This window comes from Peromyscus maniculatus, chromosome 7 (assembly GCF_049852395.1).
Source record: "Peromyscus maniculatus bairdii isolate BWxNUB_F1_BW_parent chromosome 7, HU_Pman_BW_mat_3.1, whole genome shotgun sequence".
Lineage (NCBI taxonomy): Eukaryota > Metazoa > Chordata > Mammalia > Rodentia > Cricetidae > Peromyscus > Peromyscus maniculatus.
The window spans coordinates 108,080,788-108,101,229 of NC_134858.1; the positions used below are offsets into that span (position 1 = coordinate 108,080,788).

The 20,442-nt window shown below is 38.7% G+C and overlaps 1 protein-coding gene and 1 long non-coding RNA gene across 10 annotated transcripts in view; one reads left to right on the forward strand and one right to left on the reverse strand.

Annotated features, from left to right (window-relative positions):
• The window catches only part of Setd2 (SET domain containing 2, histone lysine methyltransferase), a 108,131-nt gene that overhangs the window by 48,721 nt on the left and 38,968 nt on the right, over positions 1 to 20,442 (forward strand). For 6 of the 9 annotated variants that reach the window (XR_013052955.1, XM_076577153.1, XM_076577152.1 and 3 more), the window contains one exon: positions 18,352 to 18,400. Coding sequence is in view for 5 of the 9 variants with exons in the window: in XM_076577153.1 (XP_076433268.1) it covers positions 18,352 to 18,400 (49 nt within the window). In the remaining 4 variants the exon portion in view is untranslated. Of the gene's footprint in view, positions 1 to 1,529; positions 1,812 to 18,351; positions 18,401 to 20,442 lie in introns of all 9 variants that reach the window. The other 3 variants (XR_013052958.1, XR_013052956.1, XR_013052957.1) reach the window with 3 other exon arrangements.
• On the reverse strand, positions 9,426 to 18,660 carry LOC143274348 (uncharacterized). The gene is made up of 3 exons (XR_013052959.1): positions 18,548 to 18,660; positions 12,300 to 12,407; positions 9,426 to 9,556 (listed from the first exon to the last, which is right to left on the reverse strand). It is a non-coding gene; the product is annotated as an uncharacterized LOC143274348 (long non-coding RNA).

Below are 20,442 nucleotides of genomic sequence, written 5' to 3' on the forward strand. Positions count from 1 at the left end.
GGTGCTTCCGATTCACTCTGTTGAGACCTTTTCAGATATCAGTCTGTGTTCTTACTTATGTAAATTGCTGTTTGATCACTTAAAATTTAGCATAAACTCAGCTTTATTTAATGTGAAACCTGAATTTATTTTATAAATATAAAAGGAGTGTCCATAGTAAGTCTTGTTATGATGCCATGTGTAACTAGAGGAACAGGAATTGTGGTTAAATGAGAGCTCCTAGGGTGGTCCTTTATGTAAAGGACCTTTATGTAAAGCCTGCTTTGTGGCAGCACAAGGGTCCTAGAAGCAGTTCCTCTGCTGTTTGTGGAGCGGAGCCTGCATGATGAAGATACTTTAGTAGTAAAGGTAGAGTAGAAGCAAGTACACAAGTGGACTCAGGGAAACCATGGAAAGCTGTAGTTTGATAGACGAGAGACGAGAGAATGCTGTTGTAAAGCCATTGGTTTGCTGAGAAGTATCCGGTCAGCATTTCTCAGATTGTTAGAATCTCATACACTTGTCTTAAAATCTATAAGATGTAAGGCTTTTGATTCTCTGTGTATTAGTTTGTATATTTAATTGTAAATGTGTGATTTATTCTCTGGGATGTGTTTAGACTATTTAGATATAATTGGAATAATTAACCTTACTCTCTGAACACCCATTATTCAGGCCTACAAAATAATTTTTCTTATCCTTTGAATATTGGTTAATGATCTTCTTGGCTTTAGGTTTATGTTTTTATTTATATTTAAAATAAAATAAATTCTTAGATTTTATACTTTGCATTTATCTGACTTTTTAACATCAAAGGAACCATTAAGTAAAACTTTCTTTTCTTTTTCAAACTTGTTTGGGCATTGCATTGCTGAGTGACATCTTTGTTTACTGTGAACTATGATGTTTTGTTACATAGTGTTGCTGGGGTTGTTAATTCCTATTTTCATTAGCATTTACCATGTATCTGGTTTCTAAACTCGGATTACTGTTGTCTTTTAAGTTAAAAAAAAATACTTCAGGTGGCATTTGGCTAGGAATCTAAAATCAAGAATTGATAAATTATACATGTTTTGGAGAAACATACTAATCTAATGTGATTATTGTGTACCATACTATCCGGCATTGAAAGAGTTAACTACTTCTGTCTGACTTCACCTATGTGTTCAAGTAGACATTAGCTGAAAAGAAAGTGTTTTATTCTTTCAACCTTACTAAGCACCAACTACTGTGTTAGTTGCTGATCTTTAGTTCATACTGCAAAGCATTGATTGTGGTTGTTTTGGCCACTCTGACTCTTCCTGATCTTATGGGGCTACTATAACATTACTGGACATGCATTCCCGTTGTCCGTCTACATTGGTGGAGTAAAGAACTGAACAGGATTACTTCATACTCTTTGATCTTGGTTTTGCTGTGAAGACAGACTATAGGGATCATCAATACAATGTAAAAGGGTGGGAGGGAAGGGAATGAAGCTTCATGAATTACTCTTTGTCCTCCCAGATCTAATGGTGATCCCCTTTGTAACTTGAACCATTTCCATCTAGCTTCTCAGGGCAGCAAGGAGCTTGTTAACATCACCAGCTGACCATGTGTCTCCTTTTCTCAACTCCATTTCCAACTTCGTGCTGAAGAAAAACGAGAGCCTAGCGTGCGTTCTGTGAAGAAGCAGGAAGATGGTTGGGAAGTTGGATGGTGCATGGCAGATATAATAGGTGAAAAGAGGACAGAGGTGGTTAACTCACTGGCGCCGGCATTGATTTGGTGCGTTCATTGCCAACCATTGTTGTCGTTCGGGAAAATCCCTGCTTCTGGCGAGAAAGGATTAAGTGAGCTGCTTTTTCTATACCTTATATACACAGGATCACTGACGAGGCTTGCAAGGCATTTATTATCACATTTCTCCTGAAGTAGCCCTCACATCACCTAGCACACTGTACTCACAAACATGTTCATCTTCACATGCAGATTTCCTGGGCTACATTTTTAACAGGGAAATGTGCATCTATTTTTGTGTGGAAGAAGAACTATGCATCATCTGTCCTCCTGAAAATGTAGCCTTGATTTCACAAGGCAAACAGCAGTTACAATTGATTATTAATTATAACTTGACTGGGAAAATCCTCATTCACTTGGATCATTATGAAAAAGAGGTAATGTTCTCAGGAATTTGGCAGTTTCAATTACTGTTAACATCAAGAGATTATAATAATTAGTAAGTTAAGGCCTTCTTTACAAACACTTATATATAGGATGTGCATCTTGCCTTCTGGCCACCTTGGGTAGTTCTGTTTCTACCGGAATTAGATGATTTAGGGACAGAAGCTTCCTGTAAGTAATAAGTTAGTACTTCTTAATGACTACTCTTACTCTCTTACTTCATCTTTTTGTAGACACTACCTTTAGCTTAGAAATACATTATTTTAGTCTAGGGTGATGATGCATACCTTTAGTCCCAGTACTTGGAAGGCACAGGCAGGTGAGTCTGTGAGTTTGAGGCCAGCCTAGTCTACATAGTCAGCTCTAAGATAGCCAGAGCTACACAGAGAAACCCTGTCTCAAAAAACCAAAAAAGAAAAAAAAAAAGAAACAACATTCTTTGGTCAGAAAACTTAACATTAAACTTTTTATAGAAAGTTGAACTATATACCTAACCTGAATGGTTTTGAGTCAGTGAAATTGCACTCCACCATTGGTATGGTCTATAAAAAAGATTTGTACATGTGGAAATGAAGTTGTGTGTCCTGAGCTTCTGTGATAGATGTGATAGGTCTATAGGGTAGAAGGATAAAGAGGACATGAGCCTGTGTAGAGTCACCTCCAGGAAATACTGCTTTTGATTGATAGATAGATAGTGCTGCATTGAGAATCTTTTTTTAAGTTTGCTTTTTAAAAGGCAAAAATGGTTTAAAAATGGCTAGTTCATCCATTCCCTTTTATTTATTTATTTATTTATTTATTTATTTATTTATTTATTTGGTGAGAGACAGGGTCTAGCTATAATAATGCAGATGCTAGAATTAAAGGTGTGTATAATAGGTATCTGCCACCACTCTCAGCAATGAGCTCACACACACAATTTTTATTTTATTTAAGGTAGGGTCTCACTATGTAGTTCTTGCTGGCCTGGAACTCACTATTGCAGCTGCTTCGCCACACCATCCCTTGCTGAGGTCACTTTTTATTTTGTGGTCCATTTTGTTACCTAAACTACTTTTATCTGAATAGTAATGCAGCTCGTTCGGTGATTAGCCTGTAATCCCCCAGAGGCTAAGGGAAAAGGATCATGAGTTGGAAGCCAGCCTGGCTACATAGTAAGACATTGTCTCAAAAGACAAAAATATCAATTAGAGATTTGGGGCACTACCTGTTTTGTTTTTAAATGTGGCTGTGCACCATGCTTGCTTGTTTATATATTGGCTGTGACTGCTATAGTGGTAGACTTTGGTAATTGCCACAGAGATGGGATAGATTGTAAAAATTGTAATATTTGTCCTGTCCTTTACAGAAAAAATTTACCAATACCTATTTCAATGATAAAACACAGGATTTGGCTGCTTTAAACATCTTGCTAAACAAAGTCACTTTGACTTTACATGTTTTGGTGAGCTATTAAATCTGTTTTCCCAAAGACAGTTGTCATGTTTCTATTGCCTGTGAAGTTAGTTTTTGTTGTTATATCTTGACTTTATTTAGGAAAAGATAGTTCAAGTGTAGGACTATATGAGAGGCAGAAGAATAATAGACATTATAGAAAGAACTTCCTAGTGAGAAAAGACCTCTAAGGAATGTTGTTCTCAGGACCATGATCAAACCAGTCAGTAACTTGAGACTTTTCTAGTGTAGATTAAGCCACATAAAATTTTCTAGTTAGTGAATTTTTAATTTCAAATAAAGTTTTAGACTTAGAAACATCTAAGGATGTTCTGTATGCATTCTGCATGAAATTGATATTCTAGAGATAAATACATAGCAAATTGGCTAAAATTTTTTCCAGGCCCTTGATTCAGATTCTACAATGATAAAATTTTCCCAATTTTTCACTATAATTTTTTAAAGTATTTATTTATTATGTATACAGTGTTTTGTCTGCATGTATGCCTGCAGGCCAGAAGAGGGCACCAGATCTCATTACAGATGGTTGTGAGCATCATGTGGTTGCTGGGAATTGAACTCAGGACCTCTGGAAGAGCAATCAGTGCTCTTAACCTCTGAGCCTTTCTTTTTTCTTTTTCTTTAATCCCAGCACTTGAGAGGCAGAGGCAGGTGGATTACTGTGAGTTCAAGGTCAGGTTGGTCTACAGAGTGAGTTCTAGGACAGCCAGGACTACATCAAGAATCCTGTCTCAAAAGAAAAAAGATACGTGTTCCTATCAGGAATATTACCATGCTGTTCTCATAGTACTCACTGGTTCTATTACTGACATTGTCAGCTTTAATCACATCCCTGAAGTGTCTACTGGACTTCTCCAAAGTTACTCTACACCTGTGAATGGTGGCCCATGCCTATAATCCCATCATTGGGAGAGATAGGGTACAGCAGAAGGGTCGTGAGTTCCAGGCCAGCCTGGGTCACAGACATAATTCCAGGCCCATGTGACTACACATTGAGACATTCTCTCCCCTTATTTACTAGATCAAAACAAAACAAAACCTGCATATGAGCAGCTTTGGAAATATGTAAAGTTGTATTTTTCATTAAATGTGTCCATGGAATTCAGCATTAAGTTATTTATTTGAGTCACTGATGATTACCTAACAGTATTTTTAGATTCATGGATTCTTGTTCTATTTGGTGGATTATGCTGCATTAATTTCAACACTTGATGCTTAAATTGCCTCATATTTAGCCTGTGAAAACTCTTTCTTGTATCATTTTGATGTGTTTCTGTTTTAAAATTTCTGGCATACCATGCTGTTCCAGGTTCAGTTTATACTTGCCCTTCCTCGGCTCTTAATTAGCCATTTTTTCAAGTACTCATTATTTCTTGTGGGAAATTTTATATATGTAATTTTTTAAATTAAAAATATATTTTCAACTAGCACTGAGGAACCACTTGAGTTTGATACTTGGAATCTACACGATGAAGAGAACCAACTCCCAAGCCTTGTCCTCTGCACTCCATATGTGTGTTACGGCTTGCACGCCCATACATACATACATACATACATACATACATACATGCATACATACATTCACACATTCACACATTCACACAAATAAGTGGATTTCTTTTGTCTTTTGTCCTACAGGTTAAATAGATCATTTAGTATCTGGTGTAACGCTTTTAATGCAGACCCCTGTCTTGTCTTTTACTCTTCCAGCAGACTTTTATTTGTTCTTGCTCTCATTCTTTGCTTTCACCATCTTATTCTTCAGTATCTTTTAGAATTGTAGTGAGATTCAGAGGACTCTGTAGTAGCATTCATAACCCCCTTAAAAACAGTGTTAATTGGGAGGCAGAGGCAGGTAGATCTCTGTGAGTTTGAGGCCAGTCTGTCTCAAAAACCAAAACCAAATAAACAAACAAATCCAGTGTTAATTAAGTACCGGAAGAACAAAGCCTATAGAAATGACCATTATGTCTGTCTAATCTTGCCCAACAATTTTATTTTCACATGAGCCATGTCATCTGTTCATATATATATTCACTTTCCATGTCTTCAGACATACTGTTCTCCTAGTTTAGAATCTCTTTTTTTTTTTTTTAACTCTTTCTTTATAGTAGCCTTAACACATTATAAAAATTACTTGTAGGGGTTGGGAATTTAGCTCAGTGGTAGAGCACTTGCTAGGCTCTAGGTTCGGTCCTCAGCTCTGGGGGGGAAAATTACCTGCAAAAAAGAATACTTGCGTGGATGTTAAAGGGCCATTTAATGTTCTTTACTTTTGAAATGGGATCTTGCAATGTGCCTGACCTGGAACTTGCTTTGTACACCAGCCTGACATCACACTTAGTCTGATGGTCCTTGTTCCTCTGTCTCTTGAGTGCTGGGATAATAATCATGGACTACCACATGTTACCTGGATGGTTTCTCCCAGACAGGGTTTTTCTGTGTAATTTTGGTGCCTGTCCTGGATCTGGCTCTGCCTCCTGAGTGCTGGGATTAAAGGCGTGCACCACCGCCACAACTTGGCTCTGGATCGTTTCTTTTTTCTTTCTTTCTTTTTTTTTTTTTTTCAAGACAAGGTTTCTCTGTGTAGCTTTGCACTTTTCCTGGATCTCGCTCTGTAGACCAGGCTGGCCTCGAACTCACAAAGATCTGCCTGCTTCTGCCTCCCGAGTGCTTGAGTGCTGGGATTAAAGGTGTGTGCCACCACTGCCCGGCAACCTGGATTGTTTCTTAATAGTTATAATAGTTTGTTTCTTACAGTAGTAAGAAACAAACTATTGTAGTTTTAGATGGAGTAAGTACCCTCTTAATTGTATTCTCCTAACAGTCGATGATGTACTCGGCATCTAGGATAGTCTTCTGGAAGTACAACTTTGTTTATATCAGTGTCCTTTAAAAAGTTTTTAAATGGTTCCACATCTACAGTGTTGGTTACATTTTTCTTAATGCTTGCATGTACAACACATTCTGACCTTCACCCATGTCTGCAGTCTGCTCTCAGATCAGTCTAGTCCAGCCAGCAGTCATGGTCAGCTTCTACTATCCTTGTACTTTCTCTTTTTTCTTAAAACACTTGCTTTTCTTTTAGATTTCTCTTCTAAGTGTCTTCCTTTCCCATAGGAAATGATTCTTGTTTTCCGAGACAGTATTTTTTTTTTCTGCCCTTTGTGTATATTCTTATCACATCCTTTCCAATCATAGCAAATGACATCTCACAGTAGTCTTAAAGCAAAGGCATTGGTGGCTTTTGTCTTGGCCCCTGTGGTCCCCAGTATTCTATCTACTTAGTCTCTGTAAAGAGCCTGTTACATATTGTAGTTTGGCACTTTGTAAATACATGAGGGAAACAGTGAAGTCCATGATACACCACATATTGCTTCTTTAATCTCTAGTGTGAGTTTTGTGTTTGATAGGCAATCAGACAATATTTACATAGATATAATGTGATCTTTTCAACCTGTGAGGTATGTGGTGATATTTTTATTAGCTGCAAAACCTAAGGACCATCAAGTTAGGACTTAGCTTGTGGTTGAGTGAGCCTACTAAGATCTTCTGATTTAAACCTTATATTCGTTTGGTCTTTATTCTGCCCCAAATAATACTGATTTCTTTGTTCTTGCCAAGCAGCCCATAGAATTGTGTGATTGTTGGTAAATATCTGTCACACACTTTTTCAATTTGCGTCTGATTTAGAAACTAGTGAGATTCTTTCTGCAGGTGTAGCAACCATGACCTCAGTGTTTGCTCAAGTGTCCGCTCACCCTTAATGTTGTAGTGCTTTTCAGCCTGGGATCTGTGGTTGACCACTGAAGGACATTCCTAACTTCTGAAAGCCCCTGCGTATCTCGGCTTTTCTGTTGTAAGGACTTGTAGCTAGAGCAGCTTCTCTCATAGGAGTGTGTGTAGGTGTTGGATGGGAGAGGAAGGAGTTGTGCTCTCGTAAAAGTGTTTTCTGGATGACTGGGCGTCAGTAGAGCCCACTCTTAAGTTCAGGAAGACTGTAATGAGGTGATTTTTTGTTTGTTTGTTTGTTTATTTTTTTTCTATTTTTGTTTATTTTTTTGAGAAACGGTTTCTCTGTGTCACCCTGGCTATCCTGGAACTCACTGTAGACCAGGCTGGCCTGGAACTCAAAGATCAGCCTGCCTCTCTGCCTTGAGTGCTAGGATTAAAGGCATATATGCACCACCACTGCCTGGCTACCTGTGGTGAGTTTTATGTTTAAAACATTATAGCAGATATGATTACATTTGAAAAGTGTTGAGGAAAAATCTTAGATCTGGGTTTAATTTGGCCAGAAAAACAAATCTAAAATTGGAGAAACATTTAATCATGACTCTAATTACTCATTAATGATTGCTATTCTAATTGAATATGCTTTTTGTTTTCTTTCCTGTACAAGTATTTGGTACTGGACTTTGAATCTTTGACAGCAGGAACTGTGTTCGCTGTTACCTTTCTATGCTTCATGATTTAACCTAAGCCCAGCAGATATAAATGGAATAAAATATATAAGTATATAAATTATATAAAATATGTAAGTAATCATTTAATTGTAGTCAAGATGGGCAGAGCTTGAGAAGGAGGGGTAAGAAAAACAAGCTTCAGTCAATGCACAATGAAGTAAGGAAGGGCTCTGCCAAACAGCAGCATTTAGCAGTTGCCTCTTGAGGAACCAGGTCTTCATCAGGAGCATGTTCAGTGTGCAGGATCAATCCTTTGGTACTATACCTAGAGCTGCTTCTGAGATGTGTGATGTTTTCTGTTTGAGAAAGGTCATTCTTGTATGTGCTATAAAGTGCATATAGTGAAATGTTTCTTTCCTACTCTGTCTCTATGGTAGTTCTCTGGGGCAGGCAACATACTGTGTGTGTGTGTGTGTGTGTGTGTGTGTGTGTGTGTGTGTGTGTGTGTACGTACACGTACCTGTAATACCACATTCTGACCAGTGAAGATATTGTCATCTGTTTAGTGAGACAGGTGGTACTTAGTGGATGAAAACTGAGAATGGACCTTACTTATTTTTCACTTCTTGGGTGCTCAGTTATCTGGAGTTAGACATAAAAATGTCTGTTCAGAGGCCTCTAAAAGAATAAACAGGTGAGGCCAGGAGAGTATCTCAGTGGTAGAACTCATGCTTAGCATGTACAGCCCTGGGTTCAGCCCAGCACCAAAATAAAGAATGAATGAATAAAAATGGGCAGCACATTATGCTGCGGGGGGCGTGGGGGGGTGGGGCATCACTTCACTTCCTCTAGATAAGCATGTTATCTTCAAAGCCTTCTTTATTATACTGTTTATTCTGTGTGGGGTGTATGTGTGTGCACACACATGCATGTGGATGCTTATGCTTGTGCACATGCCATGGTGAAAGACTAGAGGACAGATCGTAGGAGTCAATTTTCTCCTTCCACCGTGTGGGTATCAGAAATCAAATTCAGGTCATCAGACTTTGTAACAAGGGCCCCCAAAGGCCTCTTTGTAATTTTTTTTCCAGTCAAATCTTTCTGACAAGCAGTTTCCCAGGGATAGACTTAACGCGTAGTTTTTAATTACCTGTTTTATTCTTTTGACATTTGTAGTCAGAAGTATTTTATATTTCTTCAGTTCTGCAAAGCATATTGTCACTATTTCTAAAACTCTTTCCTTCTTTCTTGGGATTCTGTTTTTACTTGAAGTTGGTGCTTTACCTTCAATTTCCATGTCTTAGTTGTTCATATTTTGTATCTCTTTATCCTCTCCTTTTTGTCTAGTCTTCAGCAACGACCCTGGGACTGCTCAGTCTTTCCTTGCTTCTTGTATAGTTGCTGTTGTCTTTTAGGAAAGTGCTTAGGAAAAAGATTTGGTGGCCACCAAGGAGAAAAGTCAGCTTTTCAGAATGCACCTGCTGGGCTTGGGAGACGCTGGGTCAGTGAGTCAAGTGCTTGCTGCACGGCCTGAGGACTTGAGCTTATCAGTCCTGTAAAAGAAGTGGGACACGTGGACTTTTCTTGTAACCCCAGCATGTGTAGGTGGAGAAAGGCAGATCCTGGGGGCTCGTTGGCCAGCCAGCTTAGCTGAATTGGCAAGCCCCACGTTCAGTGAGTGACCTTGTCTTCAAAAAAGAGAGAAGGGGGGGAAAAGGTGGAGAGCTAGAGGAAGATAGCAGGTTGGTTGACCTGTGTTTCCTGTGTGCTCAGACACACATATGTACACATGCACATACCTTAACATAAAATACACCTCTTATTACAGAACAGATACCATACATTATTTTGTTCTGATAAGCGCTTTGGCTCAGGAATAGTCAGTATTTAAGTATTTTTTCATTTCTAGAAAAGTTATTTCGTTTATGGTTAAACCCAGGGCTTTGTACATGGTAGACAAGCACTTCACTGTATCCTCAGTTTTTCCAAAATGTTTTAGAAATTGTTGCATACTTCATTATAATTCACCTTTTATAATATATTTCTAGCAGCTCGTTTGTGATTTTTATTATTGTGGGGGAAGGATGGTACGGAGAAGCACTCAGGGACATTATACATGGTATGCAAGCCCTTTACCACTGTTTATATCCCCAGCCCTTTTTGTAGGTTTTAATTTGAGACAGGGTTTGTTTTACTCATTGCCCAGGCTGTCTTTAACTCACTCTGTAGTCGAGGCTAGTCCTAAACTTTCAGTCTTCTTGCTTCAGCCTTCCTAATGGGTAGGATGTTTTATCAAAGTACTCTATTGTTTTATGAGAAGCTTCCAAGTACTTTTAGGAACTGCTGGGGGCGGGGGCAGGTCATGCAATTTAGTAATAGCAGGTAATGTGTTCAACAGTTTAAGAATGAGAAAACAACCTGTTGTGATGACGTGTGCCTTCAATCCTAGGGAGGCAGAGGCAGGCAGATCTCTAAGTTCAAGGCCAGCCTGATCTATATAGTGAGTTCCAGGAAGCCAGGACTACACAGAGAAACCCTGTCTCAAGAAAACCAAAAACAAACAAATAAGAATGAGGAAACAAATTAATAAACAAAGGCTTTCCTCTCTTTCATCTTGGTTTTCTTTCAAATCAACTTCTTTTCCTGTGTAACTTTTTTTGGGTGGCAATTTCTTACAGTACCCATACTTAACATTGTTTTTTGTTTTGTTTTGTTTTTCAAGACAGTTTCTCTGTAGCTGGAGTATTGCTGTGTTCAACCGGCTCCTGCAGCCGCCCAGACCCAATTAAAACACACAGAGATTTACATTACTTATAAACTGTATGGCCATGGCAGGCTTCTTGCGATCTGTTCTTACATCTTAAATGAACCCATTTCCATAAATCTATACCTTGCCACGTGTCACGTCACCTGGCAGCGTCTCCCTGCCTCAGCCTTCCACCTCCCAGCATTCTCCCCCTCCTTGTCCCGCCTACACTATCCTTCCTGCCTGGCTACTGGCCAATCAGCATTTTATTTATCAATCAATCATAGCAACATATATTTACAGCATTTAGGACATCCCACAGCACTTCTCTGTATAGCCCTGGCTGTCCTGGAACTCACTCTATAGACCAGGCTGGCCTTGAACTCACAGAGATCCACCTGCCTCTGCCTCCCAAGTGCTGGGATTAAAGGTGTGCACCCCCACCCCCACGTTTTGTTTTTGTTTGTTTGTTTTAATATAATTTTTAAAAATGTTTTTTGGTGTTTTGTCTGCATGCATGTCTGTGTGAGGATGTCAGAAGCCCTGGAAGTGGAGTTACAGACAGATGTGAACTGTTGTGTGGGTGCTGGGAATTGAACCTGGGTCCTCTGGAGGAGCAGCCAGTGCTCTTAACCACCGAGCCATCTCTCCAGCCCTCATTGTTATTTTTTAAGACTTTTCCATATTAAAGATCTCTTAGGTTAGCCAAAGATTTGGATTCTGAATTTCATACATCTATTTTCAGCATTCCTTTGGCTCTCTCTTGCACTTCTTTTTCAGATTCAAGGCAAAATCTTCCATAAGCTGATGCTTCATGTTGCAATACTAATTTCTACTAATAGCTTCAGGGATACTTTTATTCTTAATACAACCTTTTTCAAAAATTTGACTCATTTGAAAAGCAATCTTTGAGTGTTTTTTAGATGTTTTATATGATACTATCTCTTAGATAACTACATAAAAGAAATGTTTCACAATGTTGAATTCCCAGTTGCCGAGTTTATATAATGTCTGTATTATTAATAAATGCTGGGGGATTCAAACAATAGTCCAAAACTCATGTTTTATTCTCTCAGATAAATAATTTTTAACTATCTAGTATGGTGCAGTATATACTATTGACAATTAATGTATGTGACATAGAATTTATAACTTAAGTCTCTCAACCTACAGTCTTTGTGGAGGCTTTTTAGCATCGTCTTCTGGAAGATCTAAGAAATGCCTTTAATTTATTCCCTTTTGTTTGGCAGATATATAGTTATCATTTATAAAAGTTTTCCTCTAGAATGAAGATACTGGACCTGGCAGTGTGTTTAGTGGTAGAGCATACCTCTAGGACTTGGTTTCAGTTTCTACCCTATTGCCCAGACCTATAAGAAAAAGATAATTGTGTGTTGGGTTTGTTTTTCTTTTGCTTTGTTTGGAGACAGTTTCTTATTTATCTCTCTCTGCTGGCCTCAAACACACTGCATAGCTTAGGATGTGAACCTCATCTGGGATCCTCCTCCTCCCCTCCCACGTGCTGGGATTATAGGAGTGGGCCACTGTACCTGGCTGTGGTGCCGAGTTGTGTCCATACCCGGCGAGCCCTCTGCCAACTGAGCGGCACTGCTGCCTATCCCGTGCAGTTTCCGTTCTTGGGGTAGTTTCTCCAAATCCTGTTGCCATGAGATAAAGCGACTGTCTGTTAGCCCATAGCTTTTTTCTTAATATTGTTTCCTTTTTTTTTTTTTTTAGTTGAAAATGTATCATTAATGTGTTAGTCTGTGCGTATATGTGTATGTCAGTGCAGAGGAGGCAGAGGTGTCAAACCCCCTGGAGCTGGAGTTACATGAGGTTCCGAGCCATTTATAATGTGGGTGCTGGGATTGAACGTGGGTCCTCTTCAAGACGAGTACATGCTCTAACTGCTGAGCCAGCTATGCAGCACCATCTTTTCTTCCTTTGACCTGTTGAATTTCCTTTTTTAAGATGTAGAACTTCTGAAATTTATCCTTTAAATTTTGTTTTTCAGCCTCTCATTTGACAAAGCAAGCCTCTGTATTGAGAAAGGAAAGATTGGGGGCTTTGTGGAGAAGGGTCAGTCGGTGAAGTGCTCGCCTTGCAAGTGGAGGGTCAGAGTCTGATTCTTTGTTCTGTTCGATCACATTTTTAAAGCCAGACTTTATTTCCGCTTTTGTGTAAATAGATTTTATATATATATATATATATATATATATATATATATATATAATATTATACCCAAATGCAGAAATATTTTCACAAAAACTAGAAATGTCTTAGCACATAAACACATACCTCAACTTTAATAACTGACTTGGGATAGTTCTTGTTTCAAGTTAAAGATAAAACATTCAGGTAGACATCTCTAAATTTGCCTTCTAGGATTTTTTGTTTCAGAAATATTGTGGTGTAATAAAGATTGGATGAATTTGAGCATTGGTCCCAGGCAAAATCTGAGTTAGTTTATTTGGAGATTTTTCTATTTAAATAAAAAGTTTGTTATGGTTAGGAGCGAAAACAGAATGAAAATGATGAGGTAGCCTTTCTGTCATAGAAAATAATTCCAACACACTGGAAGTAGTGGCAGGAGAATTAGGAGTTCAAACTGCACTGAGTTTGAGGTTAGCTTGTACTATGGGAGGACACCCTGTCTCCATAAAACAAAAAGGTTTGTGTTTTGTACAAAATCTAGGCTTGGATGATCTCAGATCCATGATAGTTACTTATCCTCTTTTAGTCTGTTTTGCATGTAATGTACATATAGTAATAATCTCTTCTTTAGCAGTGTGAAAATATGTATGAAACTTAGCATGAACCAAGTCTCTGCCATTCTTCTGGGTGTGTGTTGTTTTCAACAGTCTCGGGTAGCCAGGTTTGCGTGGAACTTTCTATGTAGCTAAAGTTATCTTGAACTTTTGATCATCTCACCTCTACCTCCCAAGTCCTATGATGGCAGGTGTGCTAGCTAATTCACCAATTCCTAGAGTTTTTACTATGTTGTGAATTCCTTCATGGTAGGCAGTCTATTTCTCAAGTATACAGAAAAAGAGTATTAGTATATGCTTTTAGGCTGTAGTTGATACTTTTGTTTTCTACATCAGCAAACTAGATTTCTACAGGTACTCTCTACAGTTGGTCACCACCCTACTGTTTGAGATAGTTTATGTAGTACTGTGTGAGTAAAATTTCACTTATTAATCCACTTAACAATTGAACATTGACTACCTACTGGACACTGTTCTGGTGCTAGAAAGAAGAGATGTTTTTGGCACAAGAGTTACAGCTTGAGTGTATATGTGTGTGTTAGTTGGGAGTACTACCTAAGCACTAAAGAAATAAAAAAGAGCTGCGTGGTGGTGGTGCACACCTTTAATCCCAGCACTCGGAAGGCAGAGCCAGGAGGATCTCTGTGAGTTCATGGCCAGCCTGGTCTACAGAGTGAGATCCAGGACAGGCACCAAAGCTACACAGAGAAACCCTGTCTCCAAAAAAAAAAAAAAAATCTAAATTTTGGATGGAATGAGAAAGTAAGATTTTTTTCGGCCTCTCTGAGATTAAGGGTTGAACACAGAGCCATAGTCTGCTAATTCAGTGCTGTCTTACATGCCAGTCTCTTGACTAGAATGACGAAAATGAAGTGATTTTAGTATTTTCTTCAATAGACTCACTGACCTGTGACTGTGACATCAGTCCTGGTGGACTTCCTATTAGTCAGGCTAATACAGTAAAACTATTTATTTACCAGACAGGGTGATCCTAAGAAATTTCACAGTAGTTTTCACAAGGCTGCTTCCTTTTCATTTTTCAAAATATCATGCGACTTTGATACAGTCTATTTTCATTTTTAGGAGTTCAGTCTCCTGATACATAAATTGAGTAGGAGGGAGTAGATAATCCATTTCCATGTGGTTTTGGTTTCATAAGAGGAAGATTAAGTTACTCCAAATCATGTATATACACTGATAAAACTTGTTCTGCTTATTTTTAGGTAGTACTGATAATTTTTACTACAGTTAAATTATCAACCATCGGTGGTAGTAGTTTATTTTGTGAATGTAAGAAATCTATTTTAAACAACAAACAAACACTTGTAGTTTAGGCTGGAGAGGTGGCCCAGCATTTAAGAGCATGTACAGCCCTTGCTCTTCCTGGAGATCTGAGTTTGATTCCTAGCACACATACCAGGTGACTCACAACCACCTGTAACTTCAGCTCCAGAAGTGTCTAATACCTCTGGGCACCTGTGCTCATGTACACATGCCTACTCACACACATACACAAAACTTAAAAAATAATAATAATGAAAATTATAAATCATATGTGTGTGTGTGTACTACTGTGCATATGTGGAGGACATTTTTTTTCACAGTCAGTTCTTTTCTCCTATGTGAGTCCCAGGAGACACCCTTAACCTGCTGAGCCATCTTACTGTCCTCAGAATGTATTTTCAAATTAACAATTGATGTAACCTTTGAACGCATTTTCTATGGCACATGAACTACCATCACAGAATGGTAGTTCCCAACTTTTGAAGTCTGTATAATATTTTATTTTTGGCATTTTTCATGAACATTTCATGTCAGGATCCTGTGGAAAAGAATGAAGTTGTGTTATCTGTAAGTGGTCCTTTGATATATCTATTCTAAGTATTCTTTATGAATGAACATGTTGGATTTTGAGTACCTAGATTGACATAGTATTTTCAAATAGTAGTTGTTGTCAAACTTCTTCAGATTAATTTACAGTACAGGTGGTTGCTGATAGGTAGTAGCTTTACTTTTCTTCAAGTTTGGTTACACGTAGAATGGAGTGTCAGCTTTCCCCTCCTGCCTTTATCCCTGATGCCATACTCACAGCTAGATGACTGTAGGCGTCCCTCGAAGAGGAGGGAGCAGCAGATTGAACTATGTTTTTTCAGCAGGCAAAAGCGGATCAAGAGCAAAGAGCTCCGGAGCTCTGAGCCAAGGGCAGATAGGTAGTTCTTTCCCAGAGTTTCTCTTGCTAGGAGGTAGGAGAATTTTTAAGAACAACCCATAACTACTTGAGTAGTTTTCAGCTTTCACTGAAGAGCTTTTTACAAAGAAGGATTTCTGAAACCTGCACCAAAAGATTCAGCTTGTCTTGGGTGTTATTAATATAAAAGGTTTCCTGGAATCATTGTGCAGCTGTGTGTAGCAGGAATCTCAAAAGTTATTAATAAAATAAAACCCAAGGCCAGTTATTGGGGTGAACACTGGAAGGTCAGAGAGACAGAACAAGCCACAGCTATCTCACCTTGCCAATTCCTCAGCTAGTCCTGTTTCCTCAGACTGGAAGCTTCTGTGTCCTTATCCCAATGGCTCTCAGCTGAACTGCTGCTAGAAGCCTGAATGCTTAACCAGCCAAATGCTGCTAGTTTCTGGTCCTCACGCCTTATATATCTTTCTGCTTTCTACCACCACTCTCTGGGATTAAAGGCTGGCTTTCTGGGATTAAAGGCGTGTCACCATGCTTGGGCTGTTTCCAATGTGGCCTTGAACTCACAGAGATCCAGAGGGATTTCTATCTCTGGAATGCTAGGATTAAAGGTGTGAGTGCCACCATTTTCTAGCCTTTGTATCTAGTGGCTGTTCTCTGACCCCAGATAAATTTATTAGGGTGCACAATATTTTGTGGAATACAATACCACCACAGCTGTGTAAAGAGTCACAGTTCTAATAAAAGTCCTGAACATAAGAGGGACCTAGGGGCTAACAGAATGGAGAAGTGTGTGTGTGTGTGTGTGTGTGTGTGTGTGTGTGTGTGTGTGTCCCCGTCCATTAATCTCAGAGTGTTACTTTATCCCAAAACAATGCTGTCAGCTGTAAGATGTGTCATCTAGTTAAGCAGATAAGTGTGTTGGAGTTAGACCTCATAGCACCGTAATCTTGAATAGGTAGCTAAACTTTCAAATAAGTTGCCCTTTTATAAAGTGCAGTATTGTTTTATAGCTGAATTTTTTCAAAAAAAATTTTTTTGAATGGTGCTGGGATTGATCCTAGGACCTACTAGACAAGCACTGTCCTACTCTACACTAGAGGTTTGTTTTGAAGCTTAAATTAGATAATGCATGTGATACATTTAAGAACATAACTGTACACAGGAGAAGTACACAGATAAAATTATAATAATCATTATGTATTAGATAATCTGTCAGCATGCATATAATATAATAATAAGAGTTTTTGTTTTGACAGGGCCTTACTATGTAGCTCTGGCTGTCCTGGAACTCTCTCTGTAGACCAGGCTGGCCTCGAACTCATGGAGATCCCACCAGCCTCTGCCTCTTGATCGATGGGATTAAAGGCGTGCGCCACTATGCACTGCTTATTTCATCTTGACCCTTCTTCATTTGTGTAACATTTTCTCCAAATATTACTAGATCTAACTTTAATGTGAAAAGAGTTTAATTATCTTAGAGTGTATTTTCAAAATTGGGTTACACAGATGGTAACCAGGCAATATGGGTGTGGTCACTGTTACACAGCTGTAAAGGGAGAGGATCATGTACCATTGAATGTGTAAGCTTATCAGTGATTGGCTTACTTCACTCAGTAGCTGGGTAAGAACTGGTGCCCGTGCACTGCCTGCTGGACTAGAACAATGTGGGATTGCCAGACAGCAAAGCATGCTCTGCAGAATCACATGGCAAGTAAATGCATTTCAAGACAAAAGACAGTTGACATTTTTCATGATCGGTTTTGGTACAATACTAGATGCCATTTTGGGAGTATTGATGACCTAATAATAGTGCTACCCCTCCCTCACTCCCCCTCTCAACAGCTGTGTGAAAGTAGATAATTTGTTCATTAGCAAGGTTTTTGCAGCCATAGAAAAATACACTGAATTGCCCAGTGTATGCAAAGACCCTAAATTGTTTTCTCTAGCATGGCAAAGGATGGTAGTGGGGATAAAGCGTAGTTCAGTAGTGAAATGCTTTCCTGGGTTATGTGGGAATGGGGATAAAGCATAGTTCAATAGTGGAATGTTTGCCTGGGGTGTGTGAGAGAGACTGGTTTTCATCCCCAGCACCGTATAAACAATAAACAACACAGAAAAAATATGCTGACCAGCAGGAATTGTCTATATATGTAATTTTCAAAGTATTTTTTATAACTGAGTTACTGTTCTTCGTGAGGATGGTGGGTGAGACATTAGAATTATCCTTAGGAATATACTCAGTAAAGGAACTATAGATGACTTCTGTTGTATTTTTTTGCAGGAATATATATATATATATGCAAAGTGCATTCAGGAATTAGAATTTTCAGGAAGTAGATTCTTGTCACAAACAGTGCCTTAGTCTTTTATTCTGCTGTGTTGCCAGTGTGATAATACAACCTTGGTAAATGTAAAATATGTACACACACATCTCCTTTTACTCATTTTCATAGGGCTAGTTCCTGTTTGATTTAAAGTCAAATGTGTTAGATTTTAGAGAATAATTAAATATCAACCAATCTGTTCTCCATGTGTTGTTTTCCCTGCCTCCTCATACCTTTATGGTGTCATGAAATCTATCAGTTTCAAAGAACCCATATTTTTATCCAAAACTATTAACTCACCTTTTTTCCCCTCCAGGAGGTGTATCGAATTCCAAAGAAAAGTCAAACCGAAAAGGAGAGCACAGGTAGGTTGAAGAATACTTGTGTAGGTAGCTTTATAAGAATTCTTTAGGTCATTGAGGAGGCAACTAATAAAAACTTTAGTTTTCTTCCTTTTGAAATAAACATACATAGAAAAGTGAAACATTGGATGTAATAGTTTGGAAACATACCCTGTATTCTTTCTTAGTGGATTTTCCAAAGGAGATGTTTCTCACACTGCCTGCATTGTTAATTTACCTTTCATCCATTTGTCCCTGTAGAATAGAGATTCTTTATTTGTTTTCCTGCTCCTGCAGTGCTGGGATTGAATTTAGGGTTCCCCACATGCCAGATAAGTCCACCACCACTGAGCCCTAAAGTAGACATTCAAAAAACATTTTTTTAGAGTTATGTGTATATGTACTTTGCCTACATACATGACTGTTTACCATGTGAGTGCCTGGTGCCTGTGGGAGGCCAGAAAAGGGCTCTGGAGTAGCCTCTGGAACTGGAGTTAGGGGAGGTTGTAAGACACCAAATAGGTGCTGAGAACTGAACCCTGGTCCGCTCCAAGAGCACCAAGTACTTATTGAGCCATTGCCAGACTCTTAAAATTTTTTTAAGAATTATTCTTTTATCTTTGTGGGTATTGTGTGTGTGTGTGTGTGTGTGTGTGTGTGTGTGTGTGTGTGTGTGTGTATTGTGTGTGTATGTATTGTGTGTGTATTGTGTGTGTGTGTTACCCTCAGAGGCCAGAAAAGAGTACCAGATTATCTGGAACTGGACTTTCAGGTGGTTGTGAGCTGTTGTGTGGGTATTTGAAATCTAACACAAGTCCTCTGCAAGAACAGCAAGTGCTCTTCACTGCTGAGCATCTCTCCCACCTCAAAGTAGACATTCTTAACTCTATATTATATTCCTAGAGGTCTGTGGAGCAGTGTTTTCCCTTAGCTGTTTACATGTAGAGTTGTGTGTGCATGTATATGTATACTTTACCAGGGAATGCTAAAAAAGAAAAAAGTCTTTACCAGATTGTCAAGAAGTCAGTGACTACTGAGAAAGCTCAGAATCATCATTAGAGATTCGCTCAGAGATAGTTCAAGTTCCATGGTAGTCGTGGTTACTTGACTTTACTGCCTCATTGTGTCTCTGACAAACTTTAAGGAACTAAAGCAATGAATTCAGTTAATGGTTTCTTGAATCCCTTCTAGCAATGACCCAGTGTTGCTAGAGTGAAAAAACCTCCCCACCCACTGTGTGTGTGTGTGTGTGTGTGTGTGTGTGTGTGTGTGTGTGTGTGTGTGTTGGCCTTTACCTTGTTTTAATGAGCATATGTTTTATACTTTAAATAAAGACCTATGTGGTATTCTTCACTCCATTGTTACATCTTTTGCACATTTTAAGGTTCTACTGGTTTATTTTTTTCATAGCTAAACTTCCTAAATGGGGCTATAAAGAACTTGTGTTAGCCGGGCGGTGGTGGCGCACGCCTTTAATCCCAGCACTCGGGAGGCAGAGGCAGGCGGATCTCTGTGAGTTCGAGGCCAGCCTGGGCTACCAAGTGAGATCCAGGAAAGGCACAAAGCTACACAAGAGAAACCCTGTCTCGGAAAACCAAAAAAAAAAAAAAAAAAAAAAAAAAAAAAAAAAAAAAAGAACTTGTGTAAGAAAGAAAATAGTGCTGGGCATTTTTTTCTTGGTAGAACCAGTGACATCAATGTAAAGTTATTAGAGGCTACCAGTCTAGGGTTACCTACATTAGGCCATTAGCACTATACTCAGTCCTTAAATATCTGAGGGTTATCTCCAGTGTTTTCTAAGTATCTAGTCTAATCTAGACATGGGGAACTGCAAAGGGTGATCTTGAATATTTTCAGGAGCAGTCTTTCATATAATAAATTCAGTTTTTCCCTTGCATATGAAATCTTCTTACTTAAAGACTTAGAATGAGGAAGTAGGAATTTTGTTTTCATTCCTCAATGTCAAGCAACTAAAAACTAGAACCTTTAAATTCAAAGTCACTACTAAATGAGGGGAAGAATCCATACATTTGTGTTGGATAGAAGTTTTATTATATACTTAATGT